Source organism: Coturnix japonica, chromosome 1 (genome assembly GCF_054131305.1).
Source record: "Coturnix japonica strain WE chromosome 1, WE-NBRP24, whole genome shotgun sequence".
NCBI lineage: Eukaryota > Metazoa > Chordata > Aves > Galliformes > Phasianidae > Coturnix > Coturnix japonica.
Genome location: NC_140663.1, coordinates 123490752 through 123511425, shown reverse-complemented (window position 1 = coordinate 123511425; position 20674 = coordinate 123490752). Strand labels below are relative to the sequence as shown.

Below are 20674 nucleotides of genomic sequence, written 5' to 3'. Positions count from 1 at the left end.
TGTACTTTTACTATGGGGAACCTAGTTTTAAGTACCAATGATCCAAGCACATGCTTTACTAACGGGCAACAAGCAAAGCTGTCAGGTTCCTGAAACCCCCATTCACTATTTAGAATTATGCCAGCAAAGCCAACAAAATAAGACATCTATCCCCAGACACAAGCCAATTTGTCATTAACAGCACATGAAGGAGAAGCTCTGCAGGGAAATAACTGAAGGTTGATGTGCAACATTTTGTATTTATTTGGTCAGATTTCAGGTGGGTCTGCTATAAAACACCTAACCTAAACAGTCCAATCTGCAAAGAAACTTCAATAATAAAATCCAAATTCAAGGCCTCTTTCTTAGTTATCATTCTATCAGTAACACGGTGACAAAGTACTTGCTGACAACTTCACAGTGAAAACATATTTCTCATGTAGAAAGACAATCAAATTTGATTTTAAAGCTCTTTGGCTTTGTTTGAGCTCAGTTTTATTCCCAAACAGGAGGTGGCCATTCAAGGGTAGGTAAGTAAAGCTTTCCACAACGTTTTGTTGAGAATAGATGTGAACATCTGACCGACATTTCTAGGGTTGACCTACCCATCTCTCCACAGCTTGAGGGTTGCATCTGTCACACAGCAGAAATTACATACTTTAAACACAGAAAAACAATTAAAAGACATGAGCCAATAAGAGACGTTAGACAAGTTTGGCATTTCAAATACATACATGAAATGAAATATCTTGGAAAAGCTGTTCAGTCATTATCCCTTTTGAAGCTCATTTGTCATCCCAGCCCCCAAATTTCTCAAAGAAATCTACACTGTGATTTTTAAAAGCAAATTCTGATTTTTAATCGTTCTTTCAAAACAAGCTTAAATAAAAAAAAGTGAATCTTATTGCCCACAGATTTAGAAATGTGCTAATGAAAAAGAAGAGTTGTGATTTCACAGTGTACATTCTTAAATGAAAGTTATGAATCTCGTAACAAGAATTAAAACGATTTGTTTTTTGCATTGTGCTGAAATGTGTATCTGTGCTGAAGCAAGCTCAAAACTTAGGATAAAGTGGGACAGAAAGTGCAGATTCCTGAGACCTATTAAGTATCATTTATTTTAATGCATCCTTCCTACCCATATGTTCTTAAGGGATTGCCACTTATGCTGGGATGAAGAAAGCCTGCATTTCTTATGGGCATTATTAAGGTGCACAGTGACTATAACTGATTCCAGAGCTCCTGAAGTGCTATTTTTCCATACAAACAAACCAGTGGGAGAGAAAGAAAAGACAATCCTTCCCCTTTTATAGATGAAGAAATAAAAAGAAAATAATTTCACCAGGGTCACAAGCACAAGGGAAGGAGCTTTCTTGAGTCTCAGTGGTCCCTGACTCGAACAGGATGCTGCTCAGTTTTCTATGTGCAGTGCTTCACAACTTTTCTACTGTTGTGTCTGCACTGCAAAGAAGATGCTAAGGTGCAAAAAGCAATCTTGAACAGGAGCACTAGTTACCTACTTGATGTTTTCTATTGTTAGGGCTACTGGTATTCCTTTAAGTACTCTCAGCTCTTATTGATGTTAGTGACAACCAAGGTCATTTAGATTTCACATAGTGATTCTCAGTACCGTTTTAAAAGCTACATATTGGCAAAAATTCAGAAACTGATAATTCAAGCTATTTAGGTCTCGTCTTTGTTGCAACTTCTGTGAACTCCATGTGCAATTCTCCTCCTACGGCTTGTTCCTTCTCTTCTTCCTCTTTTCCACATCATGGCTCTTCAACCTAATAGGGCTTCAGGAATATGTTTATATTTCTTACAAAGTCTATATGTTAGGTGCATTGTGCAATTTTCAGTGTTACTCATATTAATGCTCTGGTCAAAACAAGTATCATTTGATCATAAATAAAATCTGAAATGATACAGGTTTCTGTAAAGAACCCCTTCATCACTGGACTTTCAATGGTGATCTTCACTGGATAGCTGGGTTGAGCCTGCATGATTTGGTTCCACGAGATGATAAGGCACATTTCCATCCTATTTAATAGTGGAAATAATGTAATCAAAGCATTGCCATAAGTTATCTATAAAACAGGTTATTTTTTTCTTAATGTCTTCAGTTTTGCAATATCTGCAGTATTCCTTCCACTTAGTTAATGGCATTGGCTTTACCCAAATGGAAATGCTTAAATTCACATTGAAGTTTGTTTTCTCTTTAATGGATCCCATTGTCTGATCAGTTAGTTTAGAATCTGGATTTGGTACATCCGTGGTTTTATACCAACAGTTCAGTCTTTCTTTGCTATGTTCAGTATGGCTGGTTCTCAGGCTTACTTCTCGGCCTTTCCCCTTGAGATGCCTGCCTAACTAATCGTGGTGGTGGCACAGGTCTCGCCAACCCATGGTCTGCAGTCAAGTCTTCCCTGCTCAAAGTGCCAAATCTTGGTCTTGTCAGCAGTGGCTGCCTGAACCCAATGGATGGCTGAGGCAGGCTGCCCGGCTCCTGCTGCTCTCCTCGTCCATTCTGGTTCCCATCAACTTCATTCTTCCACTCCATGCTAAACTCAGAGGGTGGTCGCTGCTGTCTCAGTCTCTGTTCTCTCAAGATTTTTCCTGCTCTGGGTCTTAAATTGAGCACTGTGGTAGTGGCATCCATTTCAGAGTCACTGCTGTCACCCACTGTTAATTGAAAACAAAATAAAGATTTTAGCGGTGAAATGTCTCTGTTTCAGGAATATTCATACAACAGCTCACTGAACAGCAACAGCCATATTAAAAAGGTTAACTGTGTTTCTTAACGTCACTGCTTTGAGATTAGGCCAAGCACCAAACCCTTTAAGATGTGACTTACAAACATCCCTCTTTTCAAAACAGTGACATTTAGAAATCTCCCACTGTCAAAGAGTGCTACGCTTTTAAACTGACATTTCCCCAAGCTCTTCAGATCTGACAGGACATGGAATAAATGGAATACACCTGACCCTCTCTGAGCTACTTGGAGTCTAGTCCCTAGTGGTGTCCAAGCAAGACAGAGAAATGAGATTTTCTTATCCTCATATAACAAGCCGGATCTGAGGCATTTCCACGGCACTGCACCTACAGGGACTCTGGAAACTGGGCTTTGGAAAAGAAGCATCAATGCTTCACCAAACAAAGGAAGGTAATGACCGGATGAAAGGAAACATCCCATCCTTAAGATGCCTGAATGTGCAATATCAAAGGACAACCACAGTGCAAATCTCAGCTTGCCATAGGCTTCTTCACCCACTTGCAACAGAGTAGAAAATAACCAAGGGAAAGCTGGCATAACCACTTAAGGAATGCAGTAATCACTATAAGGTAAACTAAACTGGCAATAATCAGGCTGTGTAGATGTGCAATATGTTTTCCCCAGCAAACTTAGAAGCACAGAATATCCTAAGTTGGAAGGAGCCCACGAGGATCATGGAGTCCAAATCCTGGTTCCACACAGGACCACCCAAAATTCAAATCCTACGTCTGAGAGCAGTGTCCAAATGCTTTTTGAACTCTGGCAGCTCAGGGCTGTGACCTCTGCCCTGTTCCAGTGCCCAACTACCCACCCAGTGAAGAACCTTTTCCTTCTTTTTAACTGACTAATATCTTCAACAAAACTGGCACGTTTCAGTCACTCAATAATCGTGTTAAAAATTATTTATGAATGACTCAAATTTGTTCTTAGATTTAAGTCAGATACAGTATTTCAAGTAAATCAAAGCAAAGAATAGCATACTATGCAACTGCCATCAGCACAGCTTCCATTAGTAGCCTACACATTATTTCTTTTTAAAAGGTGAGAAAGAGGTCAACAAAACATATCATCACAAAGTTATCCATTCACCCAGATAATTTTATATCAAGGAAGGTCTTCATCAGATATGTTTGCAGGCTTTTTCCCTCCTAAGTATGTCAAACTGTTTATGTTTTGACAACTGAAATTGAATCTGGAGGCACATTTCCTCTTTAATATTTAATGGTAGGTGACAGTAGGTGACCTCTGTAGACATAACTACAGAATAAAAGACATCCTGTACTCAGGAGAGCAAAGATGTAATTAGCAACAGACAAATACATGGTCTATTGCTAAATTAACTTGGAAGAGTGGGAAACTAATTGGTCCAGGGTGTGGTCAGGGAATTTTAGAGAGTGTACAGAGATTTAATCTCACCAACAAGAGATCGTTCCTGTTCATGGCATAAGCGTGGCCATGCAAATGGTAACAAACAAAGGTAATGTACAAAGCTAACCAAACTTTTCACATCGGTTAGTTGCATTCATCTGGATTATTTATTTGTTTTTAATTTATTTATCATTTTATAATTCAAGAACTCCAAAATGAAACATTTGTGAGTTTAGGCATTAAAAAAAATACATATATTTTTTTTTTAAAATAGACATTTAGGTTGTTAAGCACAGAATTTTATAATGTTCTAAATGAGATCTATGTATCAGTCATCACATCCTCATTTTCCTCACTGATTTGGTTCTCAGGGTGCTGCCTACTCTGACCTCAGTGAGAAAAGAAACCGCATAGTAGATCTGGATAGTATCCAATAAAGACACAAAGAATCAGCCATGACAGTATCTGGTGCAAATGTTTCAGGCTGAAAACTCCACAAGACTGTTTGTTGGGGCATTTCTTCACAATAAAATACCCATTTTATTAAAAGTAATAGAAATATTCTAGCCTTTGCAGATGAAATAGTTCATGTGTTTTTGAAAATCAATATGCTAATTTCTGTACATCATCCCTGGAAAAACCTTATTTCTATTCAGGCAAAATGAGTGCAGCACACAAGGGGGCAGAAAACTTTCCATTACCTCTGGAAGATGTTTTGTTTCTGACACGTAGTTTCTCTGGGAGTTTAGTGTTTTTAGGAAGTGAAAGAAATCGTTTTGTATTTGCAGCAGCCTGTGCAAAGAAAAAGAGAAACATTAAGACGCGGCAGACTGAAGTACTTGCATAATGCATGCTGTGACACACAGCTGAGGCTTGAATAGGCTTAGGTAGCTCAAGGGCTCGCAGGTAGTTTGGGATTAACTAATATGTGATCTTTTATTACACATCCAAGTTAACACTTACTGCTGGTTGAAGTCTTCGCTAACTAAGGTAAGGACTGAGTTAATCTCAAGCAGTTCAATCAAAGCAAAGCCTGGTGCTATGCCCTCTGAGATCAGAGTTAATAAATATATGCTCTCAGACTCTAGCCTTACCTGTACAGGTTTTTCAGTGGAAAGCAAACATGATTCCATTTTATGCAACTCTGTTTTGGAACTTTATTAGTCAGCTGTAAAAATTAGGCTGAGACTTAAGCTTGTGCACAAAAGCTAATCTGTATTCTGCCCCCGCAAATGTTTTATACATATAAATGACTTTACACAGTTGATTAGTCACGCTCAGGCTGATGGGGAAGCTGGGCACCAGTGTGACTGCTTACTAGCACAGAAGCCTTGTTTTCCCAAGTTTAAACCCTGCAGTCTCTAGGTACAGAGTGCACCTCACACTTCCTGGAGCATATGAGGTTCTTTCCAGGGCAAGGCCACTCTTAAAAATTCAGAAATTTCTCAAGGGTATCCTTCCTTTCATTTGTTACAAAGACCTGCTTAAAACCTTGATAATCTACCCACTCTCCCCTGCCTGTCCCACTCAGCAATGCACGCTCAAAGTGAATGCGAAAAGCAAATCTATGTTCCGTGAGGCATTCTTCCTCTTTTGATATTTTTTGTGTTTCTCACTATTACTGTACTTCTTTGTGTGATGGATTTACTCAAGGACAAGCATTTTTAAAATCACAATCTGTGAGTTTGAAAAAGCTGACATACACCACCTCTTTCTCTGACCCAAAAATGCCTTAATTGTTTCTCCCCCTAAAGAATCAATATAAGTAACTGTGGCAGGGAAAGAAAAAAATCATTCAGAAACAGACTTATCGTTACAACTAATACCACTCTCCTCCTTCCCACATCTTGGAGCATACTGCAAGAAGATTGTCTTTCTCATAGTCATACTCTACCTCAAACGTCTACTCTTCATGAAAATACTGATAGAGAATTCTCACCATGTCATAGAGGTACATTGGGTATGGAGTCTGCTCACTTCCTCTGAGATAAAATCATGGCAGCAGATGCCACTTCCATATTACATTCTACAATAGGGAAGTTTTTCAGAAGGGTTCAACGCAAACTAAGGGTGTGCAACTCCAGGTGTAAGTGTGACATTATACGTCTTTCAAGACTGGGATTTATTTTTTCTGCATCTCAGAAGATTTCTTCTGCTTGGCATATAGCTACAGAGAACTCTTTTCTATAAGTAAACTAAAATGCAAGTACCGGTCTTTCTCTTGACAGGCTGTTAGTTTTCCGTAGGCTCTCCCTAAGGCTGTGTCGGCGGCGGATCAGAATTTCTTTGGCCTGCTTCTCATTTGCATCTGCAGCCAGGCTATGTCGGTTATATGACATGGTCTGAAATAGAAAAGCTGTGGTTACTTTCTGAAAAGCGCAATGTCAAATGTGTTGAGCACTATGCACATTACAAAACGGGCTTTCTTGCTTTGATATTTTAATAATCACCATAAATTTTTGCAAATAAAGTCGTATTAAAGACAATTAAGAACAAGGGCAATAATTATGCCAGACTTTTTTTTAGTCAGAGGCTTCACGAGCATTTGTTTGCTTTTTAAGCTTGCTGATATTTATAATGAAAGATCAGTTGGAAAAAGCTGGCTTAATACAGTGCTTACCCCCATGTTGCACTTGCTCAGTCAGAATGTCAATGGAAGATGCACATTTGAAAGTGATAGGGTGAGTCACCTAGGGGGAAGTCATTTTTACCTCCAGCAAGCTGAAGCAAGCTCAACTTTTGAACATCTTCCAAGGGCATAGACATTCATACTACTTAGCCACAGGATGGTAAATGTGAAACGTCATTTTGCTTTTATTTCACTGTTTTTCCAGCTCATCACCTCTGCTCTTAACACAGGCAACTTCACAACTGGAGGCAAATGGGAAATCTAATCGCATATTGTAAAGTGAAGAAAATGTAATAGAAGTGGGACAAGGTTGGGCTGAATTTGCACATGTGATCTTTTTTAAGTAATGGAAGTATATTTCAGGTAATATGCCAAAAACATTAAGCTTTATCAACAGTATAAAATGAAATAAGCTGTTTACATAAAGGAGTATGCATATGATGCTGAAAATATTATAGTAATGGGAATTTATTCATAGGCAATAGTGTAAAGTAAATAACAGTGTTAACTGATATACTAATGTACAGCAGATACTACACTTGCCCAAAGATATCTTATGGAGGTAAGAAGCATGGTCAAAGAGGGATATTTACGTATGCAAAACTTTATTCTTACTCGATGGCGTATTTGGTAGAGATTCTTTGTTAATATTTCCCGCATGTTTTCCATCTCAGTAGGGGAGAGTGGCTTTATTTTCCCTTCATGATACTCACTGTGGAAGAATAAAACCCAGGAAGATACATAAAAGAATCAGAAAGAGAGAATATTTTTGTTTCTATGATTAGAAATTACATTTGAACTGTTTCCTTTGTATTGGAAACAGCGTTCTAAAACAACTGAGGAAAAGGTGAAAAGGTGAGAACAAAATCTTGATCTTATTTGAGTCAAATGGTAAGGCTCAAAACCTACTCTCTGAAATCTGTATCGATTGCACAGAGCTGTAAATTCAACGAAGGCACTTTTCACAACATCCCTCAGGCCTCCCCTGTAGCTCCTGGCAGCAGATGTGCAGGCACTGGATCAAACCCAGCTCAGCCCAACACAGCACAGCAATGTTCCCTGGAAGCTGGGTGCAGCTGCCCCTGTAAAATTACACGCTCCGGAAGAGGAAGGCTCACTCATGCTTTGTATGTGAGCTGCTGTGAAATGATCCGGTTCCATGTCTGCTTACAGTTCATTTGATATTAAGACACAGAATGTCCTAAGTCAAAGCAATTATCCTGCCTACAGACCAGACTGTGAAGTACACAACGTGACCCCGCTGTAACGCTCAGTTGCGTAGGCCTCGCTGCCTTACCTGAGAGACACTGACGAAGGCACCTTGCTTATCATGCCACTCTCTGCCATCTCAATGGCATGCTTTATTTCCAGCTTCTTGTACAAAGAAACAATGCTGGATTTGGGCTGGTTCTCCCGGATGAGAAGTCTTCGCAGGTATTTATTGTCAAACTTTTTAAACCTGTGCATGAGGCAAACCAACCCAACCAGTTAATTTTTACTGGGCAGAGCTGAGAGCTACTATACTGTTGCTAAAGCAATCGTGAAAGAGCTTATTCCTCGGGAATGTGTCTGTTCGTATTAGTAACTTACTGCTGGGTATCATAATAAAAGGTCAAATTCATCCTTGCTTCAGACAGTTTTAACCTATGTTTTGGTTGATCTGTTAAAGCACATTGTCCCTAGCAGCAACTTTTAGCTTCTATGTACTCTGTGTTATTGCACAATATTATTTCTAATTCCCCATTTTCACAGAGACAAAGAGAACATTAAATATTTACTGTAATAACAAATAAAAGGTCTGCGTTTGCACCCACTGCTTTTTCTTTGAAACTTTAGCCTGCCCTTGTAAAATTTTGGAAGTTCTCCTTTTCTTTAGAGCAACTTCAGCCCTCTTGGATGCTTAGTGAAAAAATATTGGAGCAGAGTGACTTTGTTTGTCAGAAAATATCCTGTACTCCAGTCATTCTGAAATGATTCTTGAAGTTCAGTCAAAAAATGTTTCTGAAGGTCATGAAGAGATGGGACTCTCCTTTGGTTTGTAATCTGTTGGTTACAGATCTCACGCAAACTGCAGAAGAACCAGGCTAAGAAAAGCTGTAGCCATGTCATCCATCTGTCAGGACAGCATCTTCAGCCATGCCCTCAAGTCATTTGGAGAGGGATCCTCAACCTCTGCTGCTGATGCTGTTCCTCTTTGGGTAAAATGCTTAAATTCTGTCTGGAGCAATGACCAGAAGGTGGGTGAGCAGTGCCCTTTCTTTGTTTCTGAAGGATTTGGATGGAAAAGAATATGCTTCTGAGAAAAGGGACTTAGGTCCACACAAACATTGATGATGATTCAGCAGCTAAACTGCACACATAAATAATTCAGGTATAGCTACTGGTAATCCTCTTAACTGAGTTTTAAATAATCCCATCAGGAACTGTGGAGCTGCCTGCCATTAGGATCCCTCATGCACCTCATGCCAGCCAGAGCCTTGATCTTCCTAGCGGAAGTCCCAGAGCTTTTGCTTGTTTCACATCATCTAGGAAACCATCCCCTCACTTAACACCATGGAGAGAGATAGTTTGCAGTAGGAAAGCCAGCTCAGGATCAAAAGCTCAGCAGACATGCAGGAAACGCTCTGAAACTGTCAGAAAAAGTGAGATTACCCACACCCTCAGTAGGTAAAATAATCTACCCTGGGATCAGAGGGCTGTGCTTTTTCCCAGCTGGAAATTTTGTACTACTTGCTTGTGGTTTAGTTAAAAAGACATTGTTTTACCACTCTCTCTTTGTAACCCACGCGTTCTAAAAACAACCATCTGCGTTCAAGAATAAAATGCTGAAAATGAAATCTGATGCCCAGCAGCTTTCATTTGTTGCTGCAGAGCCAGTTCATTGTACCCTGTATAACAAAGAAAGTTTTAAGTGCCCTTCTTACTTATCTCTCCAGAAGTTGTGACCCCAGTGTCCACACACATCTTCAATTCCTGTCTTCACGTGATCGAAGAACTAAATAAGAAATGTTGATTCATCACATAAATGCATGGATATCATTTGGCCTACCATTAGATTTCATTAATTTTCAACTTACTTCAAAACAGAAAACCCAAGGCAAAATTCAGGATGATGCTTAACTAAATGCAGTCTAAGCAAACAGGCATGGGCCTGGCTTACAGATATTGAAAGGGGTCAGCTTTGCTCTCACTCACATGCCCAGTGGGCTTCTGGATCCTGTTCTCCCTTGGAGCTCAAAGCCAAGGACAGAAGCCAGTCTCCACAACATCACTGTTGAGCTCCTGCCTAAATCTGGAGTTATTTTTGCCATATTTTCATCTCTTTCAAGTTCCCTAATCTCTTGGAGCTATGCCTGGAACTTCTCCAGGGACTTCCCCAGGCTTGACCATGAGCCAGGTGTGACTTTGAGGAAGAGACAGCCCAAGTGGGCAGCCAGCACTGCCCCTTCTGGATGCACAGAACAGATCTGCCATAGACAACACCCTGAGCTCCTGTTTCAGAGTTCTGTGGTCCTACCTCACCTTGAAGCGCCATGAGCAACCATTATTAGAACCACATTCTTCCTCAGTCTTTTACCAGTTACAAAAGGCTAAATCAATTCAGCTAAGATCTCACTGGATACCCACAGCAGCTCACAGCCAACTATGCTCTTGATTCAAGGAACACAGTAGGGGTCTCTAAATTTCAGGGGAAAATCCAAAGGGTAAGCTCAAAAATTGACTTTTTGGGTGCCTAGATTCAGTTTCCTACTGAATGTGACCTTTATTATTCCTAATTTTTGGAATTTAAAATCAGGCTTTATCAGCAGATTTGCTGCAAGCATAATTACATTCAAGAAAACACACAGTGAATGAACCACCATCATTAGAGACATAAGCATTCAAAACACAAATCTATTAAGACACTGATGATGTGAGAGTTTATGAAGTTTAAATGTGTCTTTAGGATGATTTTACATGTGTTTAATTAGACTAACTCATCTACAGTGTAATTAAATTGCCAAAGGTTTCTTAATGTAGTTGAGTTCTAAAATAACACATATCTCCTATGTGAAACAAATTACAAAAAACATAAGTTAGTTCAACAAGTGAGCAAAACCAAGTGAAGACCTCAAATCAAAAATACTCAATAATTATGATAAGTATAATATAAAGTATAAACTTTGCAGTTATTTTTCTTAAAACAGCTATAGTAAATAAATCTTAAAGAATGAGTGTTTCTCTGTAATGCCATGTGTTAAATCCTTGTCATACTGAAAGCCATCAGGATTTTCATCTCTATGAAGGTTTCATCGGTGACAATGAAGCTACAACATACCCTGTTATATATTTCTTCACTGACAGCAGGCTGCTTTTTATTTGACCTTTTGACATCAAGAAACTCCACCAGAGGACGAATTGTTATTCCCTGCAAAGAAAAAAGCAAATGTTTCTGTGTTTTTCCATAAATATGAAGGAAGAACAAAGCCCTTCAATCTTCTCTATCTCTGTCAGAGCAGTAAAAATGGCAGCAAATAACATTTTAGCTCCTAAAATGTTCTTTTTAGCTCCCAAAAATCCAGTCTGACAATCCTAATAGCAAATTAACTCTTGTAATATGCAGGTGTTGCACGCAGTTGCAAAGGCCTTGTCAACACACAGACTTCACTGATACAACAGAAGCAAAGAAAGCCCCACTGTCTAGAGCAGAGAGGGCCAAGATGGGTAAATGATGTATTGCTAATGGGATCTGTCTTGTGTAACCTTTGGGTAGGCTCAAGAGTAGCAGAGACCAGAACCAGGACACAAAGACTTTTGGCAAATATGTGTAAATACTATACAGTTCTGAGAGAAAGAACAAAAGTTTTGGCTGCCCCAGAATGATATAATGATTTTTGAACAATTATTTGTGGAAAAACTGACATCACTGTTTATTTGTACAGGCATACTGACAGAGGAGAGAAATCTCATGGTGTTGACATCAGTCCCCACTATCCAAGACAACCATGCCACGTACTTGTTTTCATAAGCGAATTAAGCTTTATCTCAGAAATAGTTAGGTTTCTTTGCCCCATTGCTCACATGGAACACTCCTCCTGAACCTCATTGTTCTGATAATTAGAAAGCTGCTCCTTAATTACACCATGGTCACTTTGTACCACTTTGTTCTTCTGCCAACAGTGTGTTTTTAGCTTAAACAGTGCTCCTCCTTCCCTGATGTTCACTCCCTGATATAAACAGTAATTACATTCCCTCTTCTTCATTTTGCCAAGACCAAGACATTCTGGTCTTCTTTCACACAACAGGTTTACTAGTCCCAAGTGATTACTCTAGAACACAACGCTGTTCTCTGCTGGAAACACCTGTTTCAATACACATTTCTTATGCATTGGTGCAATAGGCTTACGTTGTCACCTTCCAAGGTCTGTCATTAAGAAACATCAGCATACAAAAACTCAGTAACATTAATATTCAACAAAACCATCCCCTGGAATCACCTTTTGAGGAATTTTGTCCACAACAACTCATCAGCCTATTATTTCATCAGGGTGGTTGAACACTGAGGCAGCTGCTGAGAAAGGCTGAGGAATCTCCGTTCATGGAGATACTTAATAAAACTGGCCATCACCCTGAGTAAGTAGATCTAGTTTTGCAGGTGCACTTCTGGGCATGAGGTTGCACTAGACACCCTCAGACCCCAAATACTCTATTAGTCTATTTCCCTTTATAGGAGAAACTGCTAACTCCTTCCTCACTTCCTCATTCACTTTGTAATCACCTGAAAGCCAATCTAAACCTATGTGTTACTAACAGTTAAGTTAATAACCTCCTGTATGGCTCCCCTGTCTTTCACCCCATCCCTAACCAAATAAATGAAAGGGAAGCTTTTACAATAATCTAGTTTGATGAGATTACTCTCAGATTTCTCTATCAAATAATGGTATCTGGTTTCTCTTTGGTAAACCACAGTGCATTTCATAACATATTCCCAACATATCCACATTTTAAAGTATTCTATCTTTTGAAGTCAGTGTTCTCTTCCTTATTCTCATTCCTCCTATTCATTCAGACCAATTCTCCATGACCACTGTGATACCAGAGATCTGTTCTTCATATTCTTTCACGTCAGTGGTGCTTTTGAATGGATGTTCAGCAGGTATTCAATATTTCTGCTTAACACCCAGATTAAAATGCTGCAGTTCACTTTGCAGCACCCTTAAGTGCTTTCCATTCCTCTTTCCACTCTTCTCTGCACCCAACACCCAACTCCTTAGTAAACATACAACTTAAATATTCTAACAACGAATTAGTACCAGGGCTTTACCCATATTATCTTTAATCTCTACTGCAACCTCATTGGGTCCTAAATGCTTAATGCTTCTTAAATATTCACCTAAGTACTTAATATCTGACATAGTTCTGCTATCTGTCTACTGACTGCATAGCATTTTTTTTCTTTTTTTTTTTTTCTTTTGAAGTATGACCATGGAGTAATACAGAAATATGTCACTTCAAGTATGTTCCTCCCAGTAATTTAGGATATCTGTTTTTCTACCCACAGCTTATTCACATCTTGCCTGAGAAAGAAACGGTCCAAAAGAGGAAAGGCATTACCTGAATAAAAACAGTAAAAAATATCACCACGATAACAGCGGTGATGAACAATTTCTTCCTGGGGAACACAGAAGGAGGGAGCAGAAACACAAGTGAAAAGCAAATAGCTCCTCGGAGGCCTCCATAGGCAATAATAAATTGGTCCTTAAAAGTGAGAGGAATTGTCCGGAACACATTAATGATCTGAGTCAGAACAAAAACACCTGAGGGAATAAAAATAGAAATACAAGAAAGAGAAAAAAGGAAATCAAAATTATATCGATATCCCCCACAGTGCCAGTACTTGTTCTAAAACATCTGTACTTGCTTCTTATTTGCATGTTATTGAAGGAATAAAATGTTACATAGCAGCTTGAAAACACCACCGAAGAAAAATCTAAATTTCTTCTTAATCGTATCTAGTCACCTCAGGCCAGCTAGATTTAGGACCTGAAGCATCTAACTGATACCTGCAAGATAGCCACTTCTAATGCTGTAGTAATTCTTGTTTCAGCATGGACCACAATCCTAAACTAGTTTTTTAAATGAGACTTAAGGTACATTGGAACAGTTTGGTTTGCCAGCAAATCTGTGCTTTGAACTCTGCAAAATCCTACTCAGCCACTTAATTTTATTTCCATAGACAAGAAAGATGGGGAACTGGGGATGGAGCAAGAAGACATCAATGCATGGTGGTGTACCAAAGGCACAGGTTACAGAGATGCATCAGGCTGGAGAAAGGCATAAGGGCAGACCTTAAGGGAGCAAGCCTAGGGGCCAGGAGTTGAGGGGCAGTATAAGGATATAAGGAAGGGCAGTATATACCTTCGGTATAAGGTTTGCAGAATAGAATATTCTTTTATGAATAAAATGTTCATAAATGACTAATCAGATACATTCACTCAGATTAACAAACTTCGCTGCCACTGCCTTCTGATGGGTAGGATCGAGGCCAAAATGATTTCTGGATTTTGTTTTGGGGTAAAGTGGAAGCTAACTATGAGATTCGGGATATGTTACATATAAAATAATGGAGCTCTCTAAATATCATCATTTTCTGTAGGAAGCAAGGTAGGAAGTATCACTTGTAACACGACAAATGGTCTGAAAATTGCTTACCCAGTGCCCTCCAGATTAAACAGAACAGGAGAGTGAAGCTAACGAAGGCCCAATTCCACTCATGGTTCTTTCCAACTGTAGACACTCCCATGAAAATGAAGATCAGGGTCTCACTGACGCTGCTCAACATCTTCATGAAATACTTTATTGTTGTATAGGATTTTTGAGAAACATTTTCCTCCACATATTTATTCATAGTCATGGCACAAGCTGTAATCCTGAAAGGGAAACACAATCTTCTGTTTCTTTGACTTTTCACTTTTTCATAGTTCTCTTTAAGATAGAAACTATGACTTATTCCATCACCAACAAACCTCCAAGTTATAGACTTAGTGAACACCCTGTTTTTTGTTGTTGTTGTTTTTTTTCTGTAGTAGGAAGTTTTCTGAGAACACATAAGTGCATGGAGAGTTTTGTCACCTTCTAAACCCACACATGACATTCAGGGGTCACTTAAACTACGCACTTTGAGAAAGGCAGAGCTGAGGAGAGCCAGGGCAGCTCTGGAGAGCAGGGACTGCTGCTCCTATTGCTGCTGAAGGACATCAAAAAACACTATTCAGATACTAACAGACGGGATGGCAACTGTAAGCTCTGGGGCAGGACTTCACTCCCTTCCCATTATTAGCTGGCCAACCAAACCATTCCTGCCTTGATGGCAATGACAACAGCCAGCTCCTTTTTCCAGGCAACATAAGCAACAAGGCCACAGAAAACTTCTCCATCCTAGGCTACTGCTTGCTTTCCATATGCATAGAGCTGAGCAAGGCCTCAGAGGAGAAAAACACAGACTGCTGTTGAGCATTTAAAGCACCCAAAAATGAATGAAATTACTTATCTCAGCTGGTAAGTGCAAGAACAGATAGGGCTTACCATGCCTATATGTCCCTTCTCTAGGCTGCCGTTAATAAGCATAGTTTCTCTAATGAGGAGGAAGAGCAAAGTGAAGGATGACATTAGTGGTACATCAGAGATGTACTCCATGGCACATGGATGGCTGAGACCACTCATGCAAAGTTTGCAGGCTCAGAGGTGGCCAGTGGTGCTGGCTAGAGGTTAACCTCAAGGTGCAGCCTCAGCGAAGAGAAGTATAGTCTGAATTTCCAAGCAGTTGCCAGTGTGGGCAACTAATACAGAATTGGTTGTGAAACTGCTGTCACTCTTCACACTTAAGGCAAAGCATGTCTTCTCTCACCACAGCCATGTCTTTTCTGCTGTTCTAGTTAATCACAGTATTATACGCATCCATGAATGGATTCTGAGCCAAAATATATAGACTAAATCTAGACAGAGAAGTGCATTTATGTTTATTTTCTGACTATAGCCCGTAAGGATTTATGCCGTGGTTATTTATCTCAGTGCAATGAATATTTTGGTCCACAATGATTTGCCAACACGGGGAATATCTCCTATGAAAATCTCCAAATTACTCTTAGTCACAAAGGAGAAAAATTAAAGGTATTTCAGATCCATTCATGAAAGAAGCTAAGGGAGGTTTTCTCATGTCTCACAGGCAATCACAGGCACAGAAAATTTTCTGTTGAGTGTGTCCTATCTCCAAGCCAAGAGACCCACCTTTGAACAACTCTGATGTTCCTGTGAGTGCAAATGGAAAGGAAGGCTGAAGAGACCTGAGAATAAGCCTACTGACTGGAATAAACATAAAGGCTTTTTCTTCTAAAAGAAGGGATTAAAAATGACCTGGTAGAAGCATTTCAGTATCTAAAGGGGGGGTACAAGAAAGGGACAAACTCTTTAGCAGGGTCTGTGGTGACAGGACAAGGGAAAATGGTTTCTAATTAAATGTGGGGAGATTTAGACTGTATATAAGAAAAAAAAAAGGATTTTAAAGTGAGGGTGGTGAGGCACTGGCACAAGTTGCCCAGAGAGGTGGTGGATGCCCCATCCCTGGAGACAGTCAAGATCAGACTGGATGGGTCTCTGAGTGACCTGACTGAGCTGTTGGTGTCCCTGCCCATTGCAAGAGAGATGGATTAGGTGAACTTTAGAGGTCCATTCCAACTTCCAATGATTCTATGAAAAAACTTTTTACAAAGTGGAAAGAGAAATCTCAGAATGAGCAGTAGCTCCAAAAGGATCTCAGAATAGATTCCAGAATAGATCCCAAATATATATATGCCTATACATCTCAGGAAGAAAGTAGGAGAAGATCTTGACTATGCATGGATTTTGTCCTGACATGTAGTGATGATCCAGCCAGGACGTATACCCAAGCCTGGGAGCTGGGGAATATTCCTGGGTTCCTCAGTTCAGCAACTTCTAAAGTATATCAGCTATCTTTATCGTTTTAACCCTCCAGAACTCTTGTCTTCATTGGCAAATCAGTCCTTGTCAAGCCAGAGACTGCAGTGATAGAGCTACAAATATGTCCGGTTATGTCATGTCCCCTGATAGCCCTCTTGTGAAGCTTAACTGCACAGGTGTAACAACTAACCTTCAGTCAACTCGCACATAGCACAGATGGCACTGGGGCAAGTGCAGGGACAGCAAAAGCAATCTAGCAAGAAAGTAATGGGCAGGCTGCAAAACAGCCCCTTCCAGACACACAGTCATTTCAGGGTCTCAAAGCTGCAGCTCACTGTCCAAAGCATTAGAGCTGTTGGGTCTGCATCAAAGACAAAGCACGATACTCAATACTATTTATTACCCTCTTAAAATAAATAGTTTACATGATTACATCCATTTAGAAAAGCCCTGCAGCTTGGGGAGTGTGGAGGGAAGCTCCGAACACAGTTTGTTTTTGGATTCTGAGGTAATGGAGACACTGAAATAGATGTCTGATAAGAATCTGTCACCAGATTAATCTGGATCTTTACAACCTGTAACCTAAAACACCCACCACATTTAACTACAAGAATTTAAAGGGACTATGCTCTTATGTATAGAATATCCTTTTCAGTCACATTTTGCATTTATCCAATTAGTACTGACAGCTGAGATGATTCACTAATGTTACAAATTGTGTTGTACATTCTTTGTACTATTAAGTACTATCAAGTACTAATAAGTACTATTCTACAGCTAATCACTGTTCACTTCTAGCCTTGATTTATGTGACCTGTGGCGGTTGCCCTTATCAAGAAACGGAGGAGAAAACAGTAATTGCAATTAACTTGCAGCCTTCTGTGTCTTTGAAGAGCTCTCCTGTACAAACAGTAGAGTTTCTGTCAGGAGTGCAAGAAACTAGGCCCCTGCGTTCAATCCTCAAGTTTCCTTGACCTACTAACTTCACAGTAGTTTCAATGTTTTTCCTTTCAGCCTGCTAAATCACTGCTGCAAGTAAAAACCCAAAACATATTAATAGTCCTGCCTCTTCACTGCCTTCATAACAAATTACTAAGCGACGAATACAGCATTATAATTAGAAATGGGAACCAGGCAGATAAAGTTCAGATTTACATCTGTAGTTTTCACACTCTGATCCTGATGCCAGCTCGGCTCTAATTACAGGAGGACCTCCTTCCTCTGCTGTAGAGCACTTTCTCACGGCAGCTGGCGAGGACTGAGTCAGGGCTGGAGATATTTTGGCTGAGTGACCCTGTGCATGGGCTACACACGGGTACTTCAGGAATCATCTGTTCCCAGAGTGAGTACACAGACCTATCAGAGGAACAAGAGAGCACCTCTCATTTCCTTTTTGCCAGGGAATTCCTGCTTGCACAGAAAAGAGGCACTCTGTGCATGTGTCTTTTATATGCTATAGAACACTACATGCTCCTGCCCGTGTTTTCTGCCTGAAGTGCAGCACAGTGTGTATGTGCAAGGCCTTGCAGTGAATCCTTAATAATCTGGGTATGCAGGAAGAGAGTATCAGTAGTTCAGTACATAGGATACAGGTGAAAGAAAGGAAACTGTGCATTTCTTCCCTACAGGCTGAGCTACAAATGACTCCAGAATACTGGAACAAGCCAGGTTGCAAGGGGCACCTCAAGGTCATATGGCCCAGGCTGACTCTGAGACCAGAACTGAGTGGCTGGGACCAGGGCACTCACTGCAGAGCATAGCACAGGGCTCAGCCCCATGCTGCACTCCCACACAAGGCAGAGTATTCTCTACAGCTCAAAGCCTAACTAAATGCAAAGGGCACAGGGTACAGAATCACAGAATCATTAAGGCTAGAGAAGACCACTAAGATTATTTTAGTCCAGCTGTCATCCATTCCCCACCATGCCCACTAACCATGTACCTCGGAGCCACATCCACACGGCAGGTTCTTCAACATCTCCAGGGACAGTGACTCCATCACCTCCCTGGACAGCCTGTTCTAGAGCCTCACCACTCTTTCAGAGAAGTAATTTTTCCTAATATCCAGCCTGAGCCTCCCCTGGCTCAACATGAAGCCATCATTTCTTGACCTATCATTGTTACCGGATAGAAGAGGCCAACCCCCACCTCACCACAACCACCTTTCAGGTAGCTGTAGGGAGTGGTAAGGTTTTCCCTGAGCCTCCTCTTCTCCAGACTGAACAATTCCAGTTCCCTCCAAGGTGATGTGGGGGTTACAGGAGCTGCAGGTGTTTAGCAGCACAGCAGGGAGGGGGATATGTTGTGTGTGCCACAGTAGCAGACCTCTGCAGAGGTCCCAAGTTATTCAGCTCCCTTAGCTATTTTGAAGCCCACTTGCAGTCAAAACATGCATAGGATATTTTAAAGACAATTGATTTTCTGTTGTACTGCTGGATGAATAAAAAACAGCACACACACACAAAAAAATAAAAATAAAAATAAAAATAAAAATAAAAATAAAAATAAAAATAAAAATAAAAATAAAATAAAAAGAATAAAAATCCTGGAGTCTTTCTATACTGTTCTGCACCCATTCAAGGGCTGCCATTACAAACAGAAATGAATAGCTCACTGGTGCCACATGAAGTAATGGTGTGCTGGTTCCCACTGTGCCCTTTCCATTTTATCCCGGATGCAGACTGTCCAGTTCAGTATTTTCCTGCATGCTGATACAACTTTTTCCATGCACAGTTTAGCCACACATCTTTGGCTTTGAAGCTCTTTGAGTATTTGATCATAGGATGTCAAAAACATTTGACTTAAGAAGTGGAGGAAACTAGAAACCACACAAATGCTATGAATAGAAGGTGGGGAAAGAGATGGCTCATTTATGAACTCGGTCAAAGTGGATGCATACATTGCTTTATTTAGACTCATATCAGAGAAGGAGACCTATGCAAGCTTTAGATCTTTACTTACATTACAGTACTGACCCCTGTGGTTTCATGGCACGTTTCTTTTTTTATCAGCTGTAAGTTTCCACGTAAATTGTTTCCCAAACCCAGAAAACCTTATACTATCAGAACTATGATATCAAGCCTATCTTCACACTCTTACAGGATAACTATCAAATGAAGAATTTTCAAGCTTTAGTGACACTCAATAGTAACATATAGGCTTTCAAATATCTATGTTTCGTATGCCTGAATGACTCACTTTTGCCACCAGAACAACACAAAGTCATTAAAGAAGGTCAGCCTTTTAAAAATATTACTTGGAACCTGAGAAAACCATTTAAGCATATCAAGTGTCCTAAAGGCTCTTTCTAATGATGAAGCTGTTATAGTACAAACAGCATCAAGAGAGAGGCTGTGCTTTCTCTTTATTGAAGCCCAGGAGGGAAAGCCTGCAGAGGAAAAATATTTTTATCTGTTAGCAGTGGGAAGAATAATATTATTTTGTACATAGCAATGTATTCAGAGAGCATTGTAACACACAGGCACATGTATCAAGTTATTAAACTGAAGGTTTATATCATCGTAGGACTAGATTCTGCAAATCTTACTGTATTTGTAATGAAGCAGGAGGACAAGCATTGTCTCCACTGAATGGCATTTGCTGGCTGCTCACATGACTACATGAAGATGCAGTTTCACAATACCTTGGCATCGGCAGCAAAGCCAGCTCATGAGGTTTGCAGCTACCACTGCCACTCCCTGCCTGCCATGGCTGCCCCCACATCATTGTGTACCATCCCCAGGCAATGCCTGTGACCAGTGGCGGGGTCTCATGAGGACACAGGTCACCCAGCTGATCTGAGGTAAAAATAACCCCACCAAAAATACTAGGGATTATTTTTAATTTGGAAGGTTTCAAAGATATGGTTTATGGTGTGATGCCACAGGCAGTTTTAGCGACACAGCTGGCGTGGTGGCAAGCTGAGACAATGGGCTGGGAGCAGAATGGGAGAAGCCACAAATCCTCAA

The 20674-nt window shown here is 40.3% G+C and overlaps 1 protein-coding gene across 2 annotated transcripts in view; it reads right to left on the bottom strand.

Annotated features, from left to right (window-relative positions):
- Window positions 1-219: 219 nt before the first annotated feature.
- SLC9A2 (solute carrier family 9 member A2) overlaps window positions 220-20674 on the bottom strand; it is a 31849-nt gene continuing 11394 nt past the window's right edge. For both annotated transcript variants that reach the window (XM_015850036.3, XM_085551757.1), the window contains 9 exons: window positions 14442-14659; window positions 13344-13546; window positions 11068-11157; window positions 9674-9744; window positions 8047-8208; window positions 7365-7461; window positions 6331-6462; window positions 4822-4912; window positions 220-2661 (listed from right to left, as the gene is read on the bottom strand). In XM_015850036.3, the coding sequence (XP_015705522.2) occupies window positions 2291-2661; window positions 4822-4912; window positions 6331-6462; window positions 7365-7461; window positions 8047-8208; window positions 9674-9744; window positions 11068-11157; window positions 13344-13546; window positions 14442-14659 (1435 nt within the window). In that variant the 3' untranslated portion in view covers window positions 220-2290. The remainder of the gene's footprint in view (window positions 2662-4821; window positions 4913-6330; window positions 6463-7364; window positions 7462-8046; window positions 8209-9673; window positions 9745-11067; window positions 11158-13343; window positions 13547-14441; window positions 14660-20674) is intronic.